Raw genomic sequence first — 18,245 nt, 5'->3', positions numbered from 1 at the left:
TCTTAAAAAAGAAAGACTCCCCAAATGAGGTATTTATCTACCTAAGGCAATGGAAATGACACTGATTATACTTTTGTTAGACTGAAGTTGAATCACAGGTTCACAGTGTGGGCTGCCGGCAAGAAAGTAATTCACATCCAAACATCCCTTAAGTATCTCCTAGTTTTCTTGTGTTTGGACTTACACAGGACCTATGGCTTGAGAGGAAGGCACCCAGGTTTTGGTATGCTGGCCAAACGTATTGCTATGTTTGGCAGGATATCCCATCAGATAGTAATGCTGCAACAGTGATCTCAGGAAAGACATCAGAAACAGAGGGTAAACAGAACTTAAGTTGTTAGAACTTCACTCTTCCACTATTATAAACAAAAAGTATGGCATAATGAAGTATCTTCCTGCTTTTCAAGCCATTAGTTCTACAGAGGGGCAGTTAGCATGCATTTGCATCTGCCTGACAGTGTTAAATGCTTTAACAGCTTTCAAAGGCTTTGAAAGTCAGTAAAACACTTTGCACTCTTGCACTATTTTTTTTTGTAACTACATGAAGCATATAAAGATCCATGACCTACAAAGAATTATAACCAGCTTTATGTGTTCTTGACATGGCTATCAAGATTCACTTCTCAGGCGAGTACTCGGGCTACCACAAACCCTTTCATCAAGAGTTAAGTTACTGATGGTAGACACAGTGCTTAAACACCCACTTGTTCCTAGAAAAGGAAGTATAGAATTTTTTCTTATTGGCAAATGAAGATTGAAAGTGCGCAGCTATGATGCTTAGTATGACAACTGCACCTCAAAGACAAATACTGTGTTTGCAAGCATGGGAATATGCATGTATGTTGCATATACAGGTGTCTATGAGCAAGTCTGAAACTTAAAAAAAAAAAATTGTACCTTCCATAACAATAAACAATCTCATTTTGTGTTACTTCAGAATAAGTGTTACATTAGCAGGGAACCTAACAGCGCCAGAGACTGCTCTGACACTTAAGGAGAAAATAAATCACAATGCAAAAGAAGTGTAGTCAGAGTAGTTAAAAACCTTGAAGTAAAACAAGAAGCTATAGGATGATACTAGGATATTGGCCAGGAGGCCCTTATAAGCCTAGCCAAGAATTTTGCCCATGTTCCCAGAAAGTCAGCACCTGTTTCCCCTGTCCAGCAGGGACAAAGGTGGGACCCCAGGGGTGTATTTTCCATTTCCCATCCAGTCATCCAGGTTCCTCAAAGAGGGCTAGAAATGTACTCTACTTGACATGGACAGGGAGTCTATTCCACAGATGGGGAGTCTTTGGGACACATGTATCCTGCCAACAAGTTCTATTAATGTCACAGACCAGGTTGAGGCCTTGCATGTGGACTGCGCGAGTGGAGCTTGACTTACGAATATGCAGCAACTCCATCAAGGCTGGGTCTGCGATGGCCTAGTATGCCAGACGCAGGTCAACTCTGAGCAGTCTTAAGAGACTGAGTAAAGGGATAGGGCCTATGTGTATATGATAGGTATTTCAGACTCTAGATTTTCCTGGTCAGGAATCTCTGTGGTCTCTCCAGCTGCTGCATGTGCTTGGAAAGGTACATGCCAAAGGGGGCATTGTATTCGATAATGGGTCTGATAAGGTAGGACTACAGGGATGTTATGACCTCCTTGTTCCTGGATGAAATACCTTTACTTATGAGGCAGGCCATGTAGAAAGCCTTCCGTACAACAGCAGCAACATCGTGGTCAAAAGTCAGGTTGCTATCAACCCGGGTGTCCAAGTCCCTCACGATTGACTGTGTGCTTAAGTACATTGTTACTAATGTGATAATTAGTGGGGATTCCATTTCCTCAAAGGGAATAATGATGCATTTCTTAGCATTCAGTCTGAGGCCATGATTCTGGCACCAGTAATTAGTATGGGTAATGCTCTCTTGGAGGATGTTCACATCAAGAGGGGAATTAAAGACAGCACCCAGCTTGCAGTCATCTGCAAACTTGGTCAGCCACAGAACACTGGTTTTGGCTTGCACCTCAGAAAAGTATATAAACAGTAGAGGCCCCAAGATCGATCCTTGGGGTATGCCACTTGTTAAGGATCTACTACTAGAGGTGGCAGCCCTTATTTTGATGGAGTGGGTTCTATCAGTGAGCCAGTTAGCTACCCATCTGGTAACATATGGGTTGATGCCTAGCTGGGAGAGTTTATCTATCATGCTCAACTGGGGAATAGCGTCAAAGGTTTTTGCTAGGTCAAAGTAGGCGGTGTGCACTGTCTTGCCCTCATCCATGGCTTTGATGACTGTTTTGAAGGTGGTGACCAAGTTTGACATGCGTGATCTCCCTCTGACAAAACCAAACTGTGTGAGGTCAAGCATATGGAGGTTGCCAATGTCCTTGCTTATAAGGTCCATGATAATGCATCCCACGGCCTTGCAGATCAGGCTAGTTAGGCTGATGGGCCTACAACTGTCTGGGTCAGTGGATGCTCCACCTTTGTGTAGAGGGATGACAGTGGCTGTCTCTCCATTCGGCCAGGACAAAGCCAGTGCTCAGGCTTTCACTGAAGAGGGTGCCTAATTGAGCTGACAGCTCATGCCTGAGCTCATGCAGGATACAGCCAGGGATGTTGTCAGGTCCCATGGAGACTGTATTGCCTTTGAGAGGGTATTAAACACTTGTTCCCTGGTGATGAGGGGAGGGATGCAGGTGCTGGGGTGACCTGGTTTACTGATGGGGGGACAGGGCGTGAAGTTTTCACTGAACCTGTCTGCCAGCAGGTTGGCTACATCTATGGTGTTTGTGTGTGCAGTGTTACTTACCACCAGTTCAGAGCAGATTTGGGTATTACTTTTCAGACTGAAGACATATGTAAAGAAGGCCTTGTGATTGCTGGTAGTAGATGTGGCCAATTTGGACTTGAAGTTGGCCTTGGGGGATTTCACCAGTGTTCTTATTTGCTTGTTCAGACAAAGGAGAGATTGCTTCCAACTTGGCACCTGATCCTTCTTTAACCTGGACAGCATTTTTTTCCGTTTATTATAGAGTTTGTTTATTGCTGCTGTCCACCAGACAGGATTACTCTTTCTTGAGGAAGATGATTTCGTCCTGTCAGGTATTGCTGAGTAGATGCAGCTATATATATGCTCGTATATATTTTTTGGTGTAGGCAGACATTAGTGCTAGTTCCAACTGAAGGGACGGTGTCTGTGAAACTGCTTATAACTGCTTTCAGGAGGTTGTAGTCAGCTTTTGAAAAGTTTTTTTCATTTGACCCTGATGTGGGGGGCAGGGAAGATGGTGACTTTGAACGTGATCGCTTTGTGGTCAGGTCTTACCAAGGAGGATGACACTGTATGGGCGCTACAGTGTTGGTTAGTACCAGGTCCAGGATATTTACACCTCTCGTAGGGGTGTCAACCATTCAATGCACTGGCACTGATGAAGTTGAGGAATCTCTGGGCATTCATGTTTGGACTAGAATAGGTCTTCCACTCTATGGTTGGGTAGTTAAAGTCATCCAGGATCAGGGTAGAGGGTTGAACCTTGATGGATTCAAGTAAGTCCAGATAGGTGGGGTGGGTGTCCTGAGTCATGGTTGAGGGTCTGTAGCTAGCTATGATCTGAATAGATGTTTTGTCAACTGTTAATTGCACTTGGAGTGTCTCTTGTGCATCATACCATTTGACCAGCCCGGAGGTGTGCATGTCTTTGATAAATACTGAAACTCCATCTCCTTTAGTTTTGTAGCCCTTCATTTATGGTCTGGATTTGTGAGAGGAGACAATGATCTCACGTACGGCCAGGGAAATGCTGGGAAGCCTGGCTAGGGTTGGAATTGGATCAACCAAGCTGTGAGCTGGAGTGTTTGGAGGGATCGATGCAGCTCTCCTGACTGATGAATCAGGAGGTCTGGAATAGGATCCAGAATCCAGGGCTGCTCGAGGAGGTAACGGTGCAGGAACGGAAATCATATCTGTAGAGGCCAGTAGGGGGCAATGAGGATCATTTTGCAACCCAACTGAATAGCTTTCTGTATAAGTTTGGGTATAAGAGGGAATGGCGGGAAGGCATAACGAAGTTCCTGAGGCCAATCGTGGACTAGAACGTCTCTGGGAGGGTGACCGGGAAGCAGTAAAAGGGAGAAGTAGTTGCTGCATTTGCTGTTGAAAGGGGTGGCAAACAGATCCCAACAAGGCTGTCCCCATTTGCGGAAGATCAGATCTGCAACTACCTGATTCAGAGACCATTCTTGAGGCATGAGAATAGCTCTGCTGAGCCTGTCCGCTATGACGTTGGACTTCCCAGGGATGTGCGTCGCAATCAGAAATCGTTGGGAGGAAATTGCTCACTGTCAGAATCTGAGTGCTTCTCGACATAGGGGGTAGATCCTGGTTCAGCCCTGCTTGTTGATGTACCACACCACTGACATGTTGTCCATTTGAATTGCAATGGTCCCGGAAGGGAGAGAGTCCTGAAGGGCTTGCAACACTAGAAGCACGGCTCTCATCTCCAAGACATTTATGTGCAGATGGTACTCGTGAGGCTGCCAAGTGCCTTGGACTGTCCTGCCCTGATAATGCCTCCCCCCCACCCCATCAGTGAGGCATCCGTGGTCACTGTGGCAACCGGAGGGGGCTGGATGAATGGTCTGCCCTGAGACACTAGTGGGGAGACCATCCACCAGGAAAGGTGCCTTTCGCATGTTTCTGTAATCATGATCATGTGAGACATGGGGAGCTGTTGAAAGGACCACTGTGTGAAAAGGAGCCACTGAAGAATTCTCATGTGAAAACGGCCCAGAGGTATCAGAAGAATTGCCGCTGCCACAGAGCCCAGAGTTTGAAGGACCGCCCTGACTTGTGCCCTTTTGCATTGCATGAGGACATGGACTTGTTGTCGAACTGTGGCCACCCGGTCTGGTGGTAGTCTTGCGGACATACTTCTTGTATCTAAATCTGCTCCTATATAGGTAATAGATTGACAGGGCAACAAGGCAGATTTTTCAAAATTTATAGTAATGCCTAGCTGGGCACAAATTGTAATCCTATAGTCCCTGGCTTGAAGAAGTTGATGCCTGGTAGTAGCAGTAAGGAGCCAGTCTAGATATGGAAACACCTGGAATCCTCGATGCTTCAGGTGAGCAGTGACTACTGTCATGCATTTGATAAACACCCTGGGGGCTGTGGTGAGACCAAAGGGCAGAGCTCTGAACTGGTAGTGACTGGCTCCCAACCGGAAGCGAAGGAACCTCCTTGAGCGCCTGTCCATTTTGATGTGGTAGTACGCATCCTGGAGATCTGTTGAGCACATCCAATTGTCCTGACCCAAGAAGGGTAGAATGGACTGTAGCGTGACCATCCAAAACCTCGTTCTTTGAACAGACTTGTTTAGTCTGCTGAGATCCAATATTAGTCTCCAGTCCCCTGTCTTTTTTGGTACCAAAAAGAACCTTGAGTAAGTTCCGGATGCGTGTTGGTCTGCCGGGACTTCCTGGATGACTCTTTTTTCTAGCAGTCTTGAAACTTCTATGACTGCTTGGGCCCTCAGATTGGGTGGAACATCTGGAAGGGACTTGCTTGATGATAACGGGGGTTTTGAAGGAAGAGAATTATGTAGCCTCCGGATATAATAGAGTGTACCCATTTGTCTAGTGTTATGTTTTGCCAGGCATTTGGGTACAGTGAAAATCTTCCCCCGACTGCCTCCAGAGGCAGGCAGCCGGGCAACCCCTTCAGGGATGCTGGAAGGGCTTATCAGAGAAGGATTCTCTGCTGCCCTGGTTCTGATGACCCCCTCTGCCCTGAGGGCAGCATCTGTTGTTGTTTTCTCCTCTGCCCCTGGAGGAAAAATCATTACGTGTCAGGCGGGACTCCCTGGGATTTCTGAAGCCACATTTTAACCACTCTTCTGACCCTTGGGGTATGGTCTGAAAGGAGTGGAAAAATGGACTCCCACGGCAGAGAGAGTCTTGCCTTCCTGCTCACACCTAGTCAGAGTGCCTTTCACCTGTGGTCCAAAAAGAAAGGAACCGTCAAAGGGAGTGTTGGTGAACGACGCTCTAAAGGGTTCCGCAAAGTTACACAGCTGTATCCAAGCGTGTCTCCTGAGGGCTACGCCTGTACCTGCAGCTCTACTTGCACCAATGACTGCATAGTAAATGAGCCTCATGGAAGAGTTGACTATAGAAATTAAGGGTCGCCAGCTGAGAAGCCACTTTAGCTTGAGCCCCTTCAGCTGATGGATCCTGGAGGGAATCTCCGAGCTCTTTCAGGAGATCTCTCTGAAGCCTGGTAAAATGGCATAAGTAATTCAGTGACCTCATGGAAAAGGTCGCTGAAACAAACATTCGCTTCCCGTATCTATCCATGGTCCTAGACTCCTTGCTAGGAGGATGGACAGAGGAAGAAGTTTCCGCTAACTCCTTTTTAGTGGCTGCTGCTACCACCATGGCATCTACGGGAACACCCTTAGTAAGGAACTGTTTATCAGGGGGTGCAGAGATAAACTTGCCAGGTTTCCTCGGGGTTGGTTCCACTGTGTCTGGGGCTGACCAAACCCTTAGAGCCACAACTGCCATTAGTGGATCGAAGGGTGGAGAAATCCAGGAGGTGGAAGGTCGGGAACCGAACACATCCAGGAATACAGATTCATCCTCGGTAGGGGCTAGGACATTCCAGTTCCCACTCTGCTTAAGCATTTCTAGGATGTCCGAAAAGGAAACATCTTCAGAGGGGGATCTCTGGGACCCTTACAATTCATCCAAATCCATATCCAAAGGGACAGACTCAGGGGAGTCAATGTGCTTCCTCTTGCACTTCCTCTTCCAATGGGGCTCCTCTGAATGATCAGGAGAGGCCTCGGAAGAAGAGGAAACACCCAATGGGGTGCTCTGAAGCGTCGGTTCCCCATGCTTGGGGTCTGGAGGAGGGACAGAGATTGACGCAGGTACAACAAGGGACAGAGCCAGTGGGGTCAAAGGTGGAGCTGACTCAGAGGCCAGTACACTCCTCATGACATCGAAGGCATCCCTGCCACGATGCAGAGAAGGCTCCGGCTCTGAGGAAACTGGAATCCTCCTCCGCACTGAGGGAGATGGCTCCGAGGCCGATGTAGGAGCTGAGCTCACCCACGCAGACGCTCCAAGAGGGAAAACGTGGTAGGACAAGGGTCCGATGCTACTCGCCCCTTCGGAGCAGACAAGAGAGTCTTGGCACCCAGATCCTTCGACAGAGACAGCACCATCGAGGGGATCGGAGCTAACGATGGAACCAAAGGAGAAATCGTTATCAGTGCCAACGGTTGAACGATTCGAACCCCAACAAACTCCGGCTCCGAGCTCAATGGAGTCAGAGGAGGAACATCGATAGAAACGGATGGAGCCAACACCTGTTGAAGAGGGCTGGACAACATTTTGGCCAGTGCCTGCGACTTCAACAATCTACTGACCATTCTCTCCACGTCGTGATCAGAGAGCCTAGAGGACCGAGAAGAGTGGGATGATCTGTGTCTACGGTCACTTTGCAATAGGGGAGACCGAGGAGTCGAATGTATAGATTCTAGAGAAGGGGACCTCGGCCTCTTATGGGTCCGCAATGGCTCCGAAGGTACTGGTGGAGTCGACGGGGAGGTAGTCTCCTCGGTTCCAGCCGGAACCGAAATAGTAGTAGGTAAGGTTTGGGCCAATGACGGCTCTGAGCTGGGAGCCGACGATTTGGTCGGTTTAGGAGATTTCACCGGCTGAGCCTTGGCTGGTGAATCCTGGGGCTTGAGAAGACCCCTCAAAATAAGTTTATTTTTGTGCTCCTGCAGAACTCTTGGGCTAAATGCATGGCATACAGAACAAAAGTCCTGCAGGTGCACTGCGCCTAAGCAATAGACACAAGAAGTGTGCCCATCTGTCAGAGACATTTTCCGATAGCATAAGTAATGCTTTTTGAATCCAGACACCTTGGATTCTTTAGACATAACTCTAAATTGTTTTTGGCCAAGGGCCGAGCAAGAAAACTAAACTAATGCTAAACACTAACCACAAAAAACAAACAATACACAGTTTAAAGATAGTTTTTATATATATATATATATATATATATATATATATATATATATATATATATATATATATATATATTTAAACTAGGAAGCCTCTAACTTAAACGGGTACCTACAATCAGAAAGAAGAAGCTAAACTAAAACGCTACCTACAAAAGGGATGGGGTGGAGGGGAAGAACTCTCTAACTTAAACGAGTTCTAAGGGAAAACTACAAATACACTAAACTACAACAACAACTAGTTAGCAAATATTATTTTAACAGTAAACTACTAGTAAAAACCCTAATCTAACAGAAAAGGTAGATCAAAAAGGTTATACGAGCCTGAGCCAATAACAACGAACCTCGCAGCTGAAGTGGCACACGAGATCTGGGTAGCTAGTGCTAGGCATCATGGGATAAGGGGTAGCCTCGAGCCAGTAAACAGCTCTCGAGCTATAGAAGATGGCCAAGTCGGAGCCAAGGATCGGCTCCGATCCCAACAAGCAGGAAACGAAGGCGAGATAGACAACTTAACATTAGTCACCCCCAAGTAAATCTCAAAATTAACTTTCTGAGATAGGAGTTTAGATCAAGTGTACACTCATTATACAATTATGCATTACCAAAATAAGAATAATGTGTTGCCCTTATATACACCTTACTTATGTCCACTCTTAGTTGCTCAGTGGGAAAGTTCTTAAACACTACAGTGCATCATAAAACCAACATCCAGGTTAAAACCACTGACTCTTGGACTGAACAAATAAATTACCTTAATTTCTATTCTAGGAAAATACAAGTAGTATGTTTACATATTTTGACCCTTACATATAGCATGGTCTTATAAGATAATACAGGGATGCAGTGATGCTTTAGCCAAGGCTAAATACTAACATATGCAATATGGACCAAAAAATGTAAGCAACAAAACAACCTACTGAAGCATCTCAACCTGTCTTGCCAGGCTTTCTGTTTCATCCGTATAACCTCGAATTATATCCTGTTCCCTGCAAAACAAAATGAGGGGACAATCATTATTATTTTCAAATTAGCCTTAAAGTGTAGCATGGTGCTTTACTAGTAGTTTTGCTGCATTTTCCTCCCAATAATCAAACAAACCAATATGACATATCACACAGGAAAGCAAGGCAACAAGCAAGCCAGTTTCAGCCAATCAGCTGAGTAGTAAAGCCTCCAAACACCAATAACGAGCGACTCCATGGCACCATGTTAATTGCAGAATAATGTCAAGAATATACCAAGGTGGTACAGATGAATAAAGTCCTAACTACAACTCAGAAGATCAGCGTTCAGTTAGCAGCATGATGATGGAAAAGACTGGCAGGGTAGTACGGCAGTTAGTAGTCATTGCTAGCTTGTCATCTTGGTGGGAGGGAAGTGTCTCGGACTCACTGCTGGGGGGGGTACATCTAAAAAGACCACTAGGTGTTTCATCCACAAAGTACAGCCCAATCCAATACATGCTGTCACTGTGCAAAATGCACAAACTTTGGCAGTCAGAGTGCAGAGGTATGCTTTCTGCTGCAGGATATATGTAAAGTACAGTTTTGTACCTACCATAAATGTAGATGTTCGAGTGCTCATACAGCTGCAGTCATTACAGATGGGTTATCCTGCTGTCAGGCGGGTCCTCGGTTGGCCGAATTCCAAAGTCTAGGTCCGGTGTTGGTTGTCATCGCTTCTTCCCTGACATCAGTGCGACAGGGGTATAAAAGAGGCAGCCGACGCCATCTTCTTCAGTTTTTCTTGCCCCAGATGTCAGGTGCCTCCAGAAGGAAGGCAAAACATAAACTTATGTAATCATGCAAAATAGAATAATCAAAACACAGTAGTTGCAAGCAAATACACCATAAAAGAATACCCCAAATAGGTTGTATGAGAAGGTGTTTGTCATAAGGCCTGTCCTAAGAGGGGACGGAGGGGGGGGGACCTGGACTGCAGCTGTATGAGCACTCTAACATCTACATTTATGGTAGGTACAAAACTGTACTATGTTCATCGTGCATACAGCTGCAGTCATTATAGATGGGAAGAATCCCAAAGCTAAGTAGGGGTGGCAGGCACTAAGTGGAACTAGGAGGAGCGAGGATGCCCTAGAAGACAGCTGTGGCAAATCCCGCTCTAGATTTAGAGTATAGTGGAAGGTGATAGTGTTTGGAGAACGTGTGCTCTGAACTCCAAGTGGCTGCTTCCAAAATGTCTTTGGTAGGAACCCCCCTTAGGAAAGCTGCAGAGGTAGCTGTGGCCCTGGTGGAGTGGGATCTGATGCTTGAAGGCACAGCTTTTCCATGAAAAGAGTAACAAAAGCGTATGCAGTGGGCTATCCATTTTGAGATTGTCTGTTTGGAAATAGCCTTTCCTTGAGCACCTGTAGCATAGGACACAAAGAGTTGCTTGGATTTCCTGAATGGCTTTGTTCTGTCCAAATAATAACAAAGTTGTCTGTGAATGTCCAAGGAATGCAGTAGTCTTTCCCCTTTGTTTTGCGGATTAGGATAAAAGGTAGGTAAGTGGATAGTCTGATTCAAAGCTACACTGATACTACCTTTGGCATAAAGGTAGGGTTGGTTCATAAGGAAACTGTCCTGATGGAAAATGATGAAAGGTTGTACAGCCATGAGGGCCTGTAGTTCCGAAACCCTGCATGCTGAGGTGATAGCCAGAAGGAAGGCTGTTTTCCATGACAAGTATTGTAGTTCTGTTGAAGCAGCTGGCTCGAAGGGAGGAAGGGTCAGCTTTTCCAATACGAAGTTGAGGTCCCAAGCAGGGACTGGTGGTTTCCTTGGGGGTTTTATATTCTTTGCCCCTCTGAGGAACTGTCTTAAGAGAGGATGAGAGAATAATGGAGGATCTGTGTTGTATTGTGCAGAAATGGCTGAAGCGTGGATTTTGATGGAGGAGAAGGAAAGTCCACTGTTTTACATCTCAGCTAGGTACTGTAAAATTTGAGGTAAATTTATTACCCAAGGGTTCTGGCCCTTTTCTTGATTCCAGGCACAAACTTTTTTCCATTTGGCGGAGTAGGCTTTTCTGGCCTCTAAGATGACATCCTGCACCTCCTTAGAGAGGAGGGTCTGTTGGGAAATCAAGGGATTCTCCATGCAGCTAGATTTAGGGTTTTGAGCTGGCTGTGAAGAGTCTTGAAGTTGTGCTGGGACAACAGAAGCGGGACTAGAGGTAGGATCCATGGTGGGGAATGTGTCAGGCTCTTCAGGAGCGGATACCAGTGTTGTCTTGGCCAATCCGGAGCAATGAGAATCATTTTCGGCCTCTCTGCTCTGGCTTTTAATAGAACTTTGGGCAGCAGAGGAAGAGGCGGAAAGGCATAGACTGTCAACGTTGTCCAATTGAAAGAAAGTGCGTCCACTTTCCAGGCTTGTGGATGACAGGTCCTTGAACAGAAGTTTTTCAATTGGTAATTTCTGTGGGAAGCAAAGTGATCTATGTCTGGCTGTCCCCATGCCTGAGTTATCTTTGTGAAAACTTGAGGATGCAACTTCCATTCACGTGGATCTGTCATATTTCTGCTTAGGCTGTCTGCCAGTGTGTTTTCCTTCCCTGGCAGGAATTGTGCCTGTAGTTGAATTTGCAATTCCAGTGCTGTGTTCCACATGGTCATGGCTTGCCTGCACAGGGGGTATGAATGAGTTCCCCCCTGTTTATGTACCACATCACTGTGGTGTTGTCTGTCCTTATCAATAGTGTTATGGATGCAGTAGGTCTTTGAAGGCCATAATAGCATTTTGCATGGCTAGCATTTCCTTTTGGTTGATGTGTAGGTGCTTCTCTTTTTGGGACCATTTTCCCTGAATGCACTGATCTGTCATGTGAGCTCCCCAGGCGTAGTCTGAGGCGTCTGTTGTGATGATTTGAGTTGCTTGAAGTACGCAGGTACGCAGAAAGGGAGACCTATGTTTCTTTGGCATGCTAGAGCCCACCACAGAAATTCCTTTTGAAGGCATGGAATGAGTGGTATAATTGTTTCCAAGCTGTGGCTGTGTTGAGACCATAAGTTTTTTAGGTACCATTGAAGTTTCCTCATATGCAGCTTTGCACATGGGATTAGTAGGATGCAAGATGCCATGAATCCCAGAGCCTGCAGGACTTTCCTTGCAGTCAGCCTGGTGAAGGTTGCCATTTTGCTGAAGTATTGAGACAGTTGCCCTTGTTTGTCTGGCATGGCCATCTGGGTGGCTGTATTCAAGCTGGCACCCAGGAAAATTATTTGTTGAGAGGGTATTAGTTTTGATTTCTTTTTGTTGACTGTGTATCCCAGAAAGTTCAACAGTTTTATTACAAATGCCAGGTGTTTCAGAAGTATGTCCTTGCTGTCCGCTTGGATCAGGCAGTCGTCCAGATATGGGTATATTTGTATTCCTTGAAGTCTGCAAAAGGCGATTACTGATGCCAGGCATTTCGTAAACACTCTGGGCGCAGTAGATAAAGCCAAAGGGCAATGCAGAGAATTGATAATGGGTTGAACCTGCAAGAAATCTGAGGTATATTCTGCAATCTTGCCTGATTGGGACATGCAGGTATGCCTCCTTGAGGTCCATTGTTACCAGCCAAGACTCCTTGCCCAGCATGGGAAGAAGCTGCTGTAATGTGAGTATCTTGAATTTTGGTACCTGTAAATATGTGTTTAGGATGGATAGGTCTAAGATAGATCTCCAATCTTTGTTTTTTCTTGGTACCAGGAATAGTCTGGAATAAAACCCTTGACCTTGTTCTTTTGCAGGTACCTCTTGAATCGCTTTCATGTCCATGAGAGCTGAAATTTGTTTTTGTGCCTCTGCCCTTTGATTTTGTGGCAGGTTTGGCATGCCTCTCATTTTTGGAAGGGTGTGAAAGTGGAACCTGTAGCCTCTGTCTATAATGTCCAGAATCCATTTGTCTTTTGTAACAATATGCCAATTTTTTGAGAATAATGCCAGTTTTCCGCCCAAAGGTGCTGCCATTAAAGCTTTGCTTGGCAGGTAAAGGGGGAAGTCATTGTGTCTGCTTTCTGAATGACTGTGATCTATCTTCTCCACCTCTTGGGGTTGGTGCTTGCCACTGTCTGGCTCTGAAAGATCCTTGAGGTTGTCCTCTACCCCTTGGGCGTCTGTATCTGCCCCTTTGAGGTCTGTCCGTGGCTGGAAAGGACCAATTTTTTGAAGGACAGCTTCTGCTGAAATGTGGAGGTTGTACCTGCAGGAAATCTTTCACTGTTTGCATTGATTTCGCTTTTTCCTCCATTTTCTTTAGTACCTCCTCAGCTTTAACACCAAACAATACATCTTTTTGAAGAGGTGCATCTAATAATTTAGCTTTGACATGATCTGGTAAGGCATGCTCTTTGAGCCAAGCATGTCTGCGCATAACAGACCCCGTAACAGCAGCTCTACATGAGGCCTCTAAAGCATCAAAACCACACTGCAAGGTATGCTTACCCACTTGCTCTGCACCATGCAACAAATCCTGCAACTCTCTTAAATCTGGTTGTTCTGGTTGTGTCATTTTGCTTTTCAACTGAGATAACAAAAACTGTTGATACTTTAACATATGGAACTGACAGTTTAATGCCCTCATGGTTAAAGTGGCCGAGGTATACACCTTTTTCCCCCCACCTTTCTAAAGCTCTGGAATCTCTCTCTGAAGGTAATGTTTTTTAGCAGTAGAGGCTTTAATTCCCTTGGGACCCAGTGAAATAGTTTCTGGGTCAGCAGTATGGCTTTTGTATAGGAACTGGTGTGAATCAGGAACCCGGTAATACCCGTCTGGTTTAACAGGAGCTGGAGGTAAAGAATCTGGATTAAGGCTGGCTTCTGTGTACACATCATCCAATATATCTAAAACATGAGGGATAGCCAGGAGCCTATGCTGGGGGAGCAAGAGAAAATCCCTGAGCCTTTTCTTGGAATCTGAGTAATCTTGGCCTTCCCAGTGAAAGTGTTCCCTCAATGTATGCAGGGTTTCCCCAAAAGAGCAGTCCTCAGGGGGGGAGACCGAGGGAATAGACTCCTCTGCATCAGAGTCTTCAAAAGGAGAATAGGCATAGTCCTGGTCCTCAGAATGTTCAGAGGTAATAGAGGCTTGATCTGAGGAAGGGTAGTCTTCCTCTAATCTGGGCCTTTTGTCCAAGGGGGGTTGAGAACCCCTGATAAGAGTAATCAAATCCTCAGCCTTTTTGAGCATCTGTTTTTTAGGCATGGGGCCTTGAGAGGGGGTTTGAGGTCCCTGTTTTTTGGTTTTCATGGCTGCTTTAGATTTTGTGAAAGCTTTAATAGAGAAGGAGGAAGGCCTGAAGACACCTTGAGAAATGGCAGGCCTGTCTAAACTCTGTGTTTCCCCGCCAAGAGTGACGTCGGTATCTGTAGTAGGAATGGGGACCGAGGAGCCTGCGACCTCGGGTACTGAAACACCGGTAATGTAGAGTCATCAGTACTCAGGGGCTGCGTAGGCGCCTCGCTGAAAACCGGAGAACCAGTAGTCGGCCTTAGCGTGGTTTCAGTAGTCGGTGCGGACCTCGTAAGTCGGTCCTTATCTTTGCGTCTTTTACTCAAAACTGGAGTCTGAGTATCCGACGACATAATATAATTAATTTTTTTACCAAAATAGTGAAGGGCGAACTCCGCCCAGCGCTTAATAGTGCGCTTGTTGAATCTAGCACAAAAACGGCAGGCCGAGACGTCGTGGTCTGGGCCTAAACAAGGTATACAGAAAGAGTGGAAATCCTTATGCGGTATTCGCTTCCCACATGAAATGCAATTATTAACTTTGTCTGACATCGGTCAGAAGCAAGAAAAGTTTCCCCAATGGGGTACTTAGCTTTTAAGACGACTTCGGCTGAAACATTTTCGCAAATCTCAGGAGCTGGCCGACCGGCACTTGCGAACTGCTTCTGCTTCGGGCACCGCGTGGCAAGAAAGACTGAAGAAGATGGCGTCGGCTGCCTCTTTTATACCCCCTGTCGCACTGACGTCAGGGAAGAAGCGACGACAACCGACGCCGGACCTAGACTTTGGAATTCGGCCGGACCTTGACTTTGGAATTCGGCCGACCGAGGACCCGCCTGACGGCAGGATAACCCATCTGTAATGACTGCAGCTGTATGCACGATGAACATCAGAGCTCAGAAACCCTTTGCAGTAGCGGGGGAAGCCCAACAGGGCGGGGATAAGACTTCTCCACAGGACCAGCAAGCTGGACTTCTCCCTACCACTCAAATATAGTCCATCATAAATGAATGATAGCATCACTGGAAAAAAGCTTCAGGTCCAGAGATTCTGAACATTAGAGGTAAATTCAGATCATGCCACTCTTTAAGATATGGTTTAATATAGTAGGACAAGTTAGCCTCATCTTCCAAGTGCTCCAGCACTCTGTATGCATTACTGGAAAGACAAAAACAAACAAACAAAAAAAAAATCAATACGTCTAACCCCTTCAAGGCATTTGTTGTGAGAACAAAATAAGCGTTCGCAATAAATGACTACCAAGTGCTGCCACATAGTCAGTACAGCATAGAACATCAAGATAACAAAGTTTCCTCTCTTTCTGGCCATAGTAGTCACCTAAGAAGAGCTTCATCCAATTATAACATTAGCTGCAGGACTCCATGAAAATTCTAAACTCCAGTAAAACTAAACTCATGACGTTCAAATTTGCTTCTATCACATTTAATACTACAAATTTGTTTTTTGGGTCTGACACCTGATCATATGATTAAACTTGATGTATATGTTAATACTATCATCTCCCATTATCACCAAAATCCAGACATATCTATTGAGCTAAATCCTTTCTCAGTGATCCTTAAAAAATTGCCAATCTCCACGTTTCTCATTCCTAGATTGCACTATGGAGCCAAAATATTTATTAACCGCCTCTCCACTATATTGTCCCAGCTTGTTTGCACCTTAGATACTTTTGTCTTCTTTGGCTTCTCCCTCTTACACATCAGAAATGTCCAGCTCTGTATTCCCTATTCAACTGGTACAGCCAAATATTTCCTAGCCATGCTCACTGATCATGTTAGATTCAAGGAGTCTAGATTCACATTTATAGTATTCATATCAAGAGTAAGGTACCTCAAATCATTAGACTTTCTACCACTCATCATGCTTTCAAACATTCACTAAAATCTCATCTGTCTAAGCAAAACCGCTGTCTCTCCTAAGCTATAACTCTGGATCACAACTGCAGCTATATGGCATTATCAGCTTCCCCATTTAAAATGCTACTCTCTGATCTTGCCTTAACCGCTACAATTCACATACACCTCCACTAGTAGCCTCATTTCTGCTACACTTATCACTTCTCTTTATTCATCTCCTTCCTGTTTTACACACTTGACAACTAGACTGCTCCTCATCTTTTTAGACTTGCATCTTTGCACATAGCCAGTACTTAATGTTTTATTTGCCATGTACTACTGGATTGTTTCAGATGCATTTTGTATTCCATATTCCAATATTTTATCCCTTTTATGCCTAGCATCTTTGACAGCCTTTCCTTCTGTTCTTCCATCTCTTCACATGAAACTAGCAATCCTGTCCTGTAAAAGTTGTTAATCACCTGCCTCTGCCTTCACTGTATTTACTCACATTATTAACTGCATATTTTTGTCCTAAAACCGATGAATATGCATTTTGTCTATTCCTTTGATTACTGATGTCACACTAATTTATTGCTGTAATGTCTCTTTTGTCATTTTTCTTTGGTTAAGTTGAATTGTTATGAGCACTTATTGTTCATATTGACTCTGGTCTTTACTTGCTTTTACAGTTTTCATATGGGATCTATTTTTCCTGGGCCTCCAGTGAAACTGGACATTTCCAATGGAAAACTTCCTAATTAACAAAAACAAGTGAATAAACAGTGTAGTCTTGGGAGTCTCTTAACTACTGTAGAGTACTACTATGGTTACTTCATTGTTTTTGGGAGTGAATGCTTTAGGGATTGACTTATTTCCGTGGGAGGTAACAAATATCTTTGCATATATATATTTTTTTTATCTTAAGATGGCCAGTTAAACATTTTGCTTATAATGTTGCATACAGTGCTGACTTGAAATACCCAAGTTGCTCATTACTGGCATTATTCAGAAATGTTATATTTATATTTACCTAATAAATGATATATGGTGGTGAATAATTATGCCAGCTTCTACTGCATTACAGCTTCAGTTTAATATTCTTTATTTCAGTTTAATTCATGCTTGCTTAATAATGTCAAAGGAATGAAGAATCCAATTAAAATATATTAAACTGTAAGACTTATAAAATGGTTAGTCTTTCTTAAGTTTATTGTTCTTGCATTCTCTCCAAATTCTTCTGTATGTCATTGGGGAGAGGCCTTCTTGCAAGCAAACCGTGCAGACAGTAGGCACCTGCACTACATAGCAAGTTATTTGGTAGCATAAGAAGATCATTAAAGGAGTTCTTTGTACTATTATTTGTCCCCATACACTTCTGCTAAACATATTAAGAATTTTCCCTGAATTATTACCTCCCTGCACTGAAGTGTATTCTTATCAGAGGACTGGCCTATAATCTGGCCATAAAATCATGTGATATTACATTTGTCCTAAAGCAATTTTTTTTTCTTTTACTGAAACATGTTTCAGTCATATCTTCTTCCATTTGTTATGTTCAGGACACAGAGACAGACAGACTCCGTTTCTCAAACACCTCCCCCAGGTGCTAGGATGATGATGTATACTGCTGCTATCTTGGATTATGCTTTGTTTATCATGGGTTTATCCTGGGCAATAACACCTGTGTGGTTTAGGGCACCAGTAATGATGCTGTCTAGAGTATATGTTCAAGAACCCATGGTCTAGATTACAGAAATGATGTAAACATGCAACTACATCTTCAAAAGTAGATCAAGGCAGTGAAAGGGATGTAATCAGATTACTGATAAAAACTCCTGACAGCAATGAGCAAAAACATATCAGGGATTACTCGAACATGAGAGATCACAACAGCAGCAAACGGGATCTGGAGTGCTGAGGGAGGAGTGTCACTCACTGGAAATCAGAGGAGGAGCTCAAACTTTAGAGAAAAGTCAACAATGCTGATTGAGGCTGCTTAGTGGTCACCAGTCCTATACTTTGAGGTTTAAATGACTGGATTATTTAAGATCAAATCTTAAATGAACATAACCCATTAGAACAGTTTCTCAAAGAAAAAACAGCCATTAAGTTAATGATATAGAGAAA

The 18,245-nt window shown here is 44.5% G+C and overlaps 1 protein-coding gene across 2 annotated transcripts in view; it reads right to left on the bottom strand.

Annotated features, from left to right (window-relative positions):
• RASEF (RAS and EF-hand domain containing) overlaps positions 1-18,245 on the bottom strand; it is a 1,118,741-nt gene that overhangs the window by 636,896 nt on the left and 463,600 nt on the right. For both annotated transcript variants that reach the window (XM_044083709.1, XM_044083708.1), the window contains exon 7: positions 8,956-9,024. In XM_044083709.1, coding sequence (XP_043939644.1) covers positions 8,956-9,024 — 69 coding nt within the window. The remainder of the gene's footprint in view (positions 1-8,955; positions 9,025-18,245) is intronic.

This window comes from Protopterus annectens, chromosome 9.part0 (assembly GCF_019279795.1).
Source record: "Protopterus annectens isolate FY-2018-M chromosome 9.part0, PAN1.0, whole genome shotgun sequence".
In the NCBI taxonomy this organism is placed as follows: Eukaryota; Metazoa; Chordata; order Ceratodontiformes; family Protopteridae; genus Protopterus; species Protopterus annectens.
The sequence above is the reverse complement of the archived record's forward strand: the minus strand, read 5'-3'. Positions and strand labels throughout refer to the sequence as shown.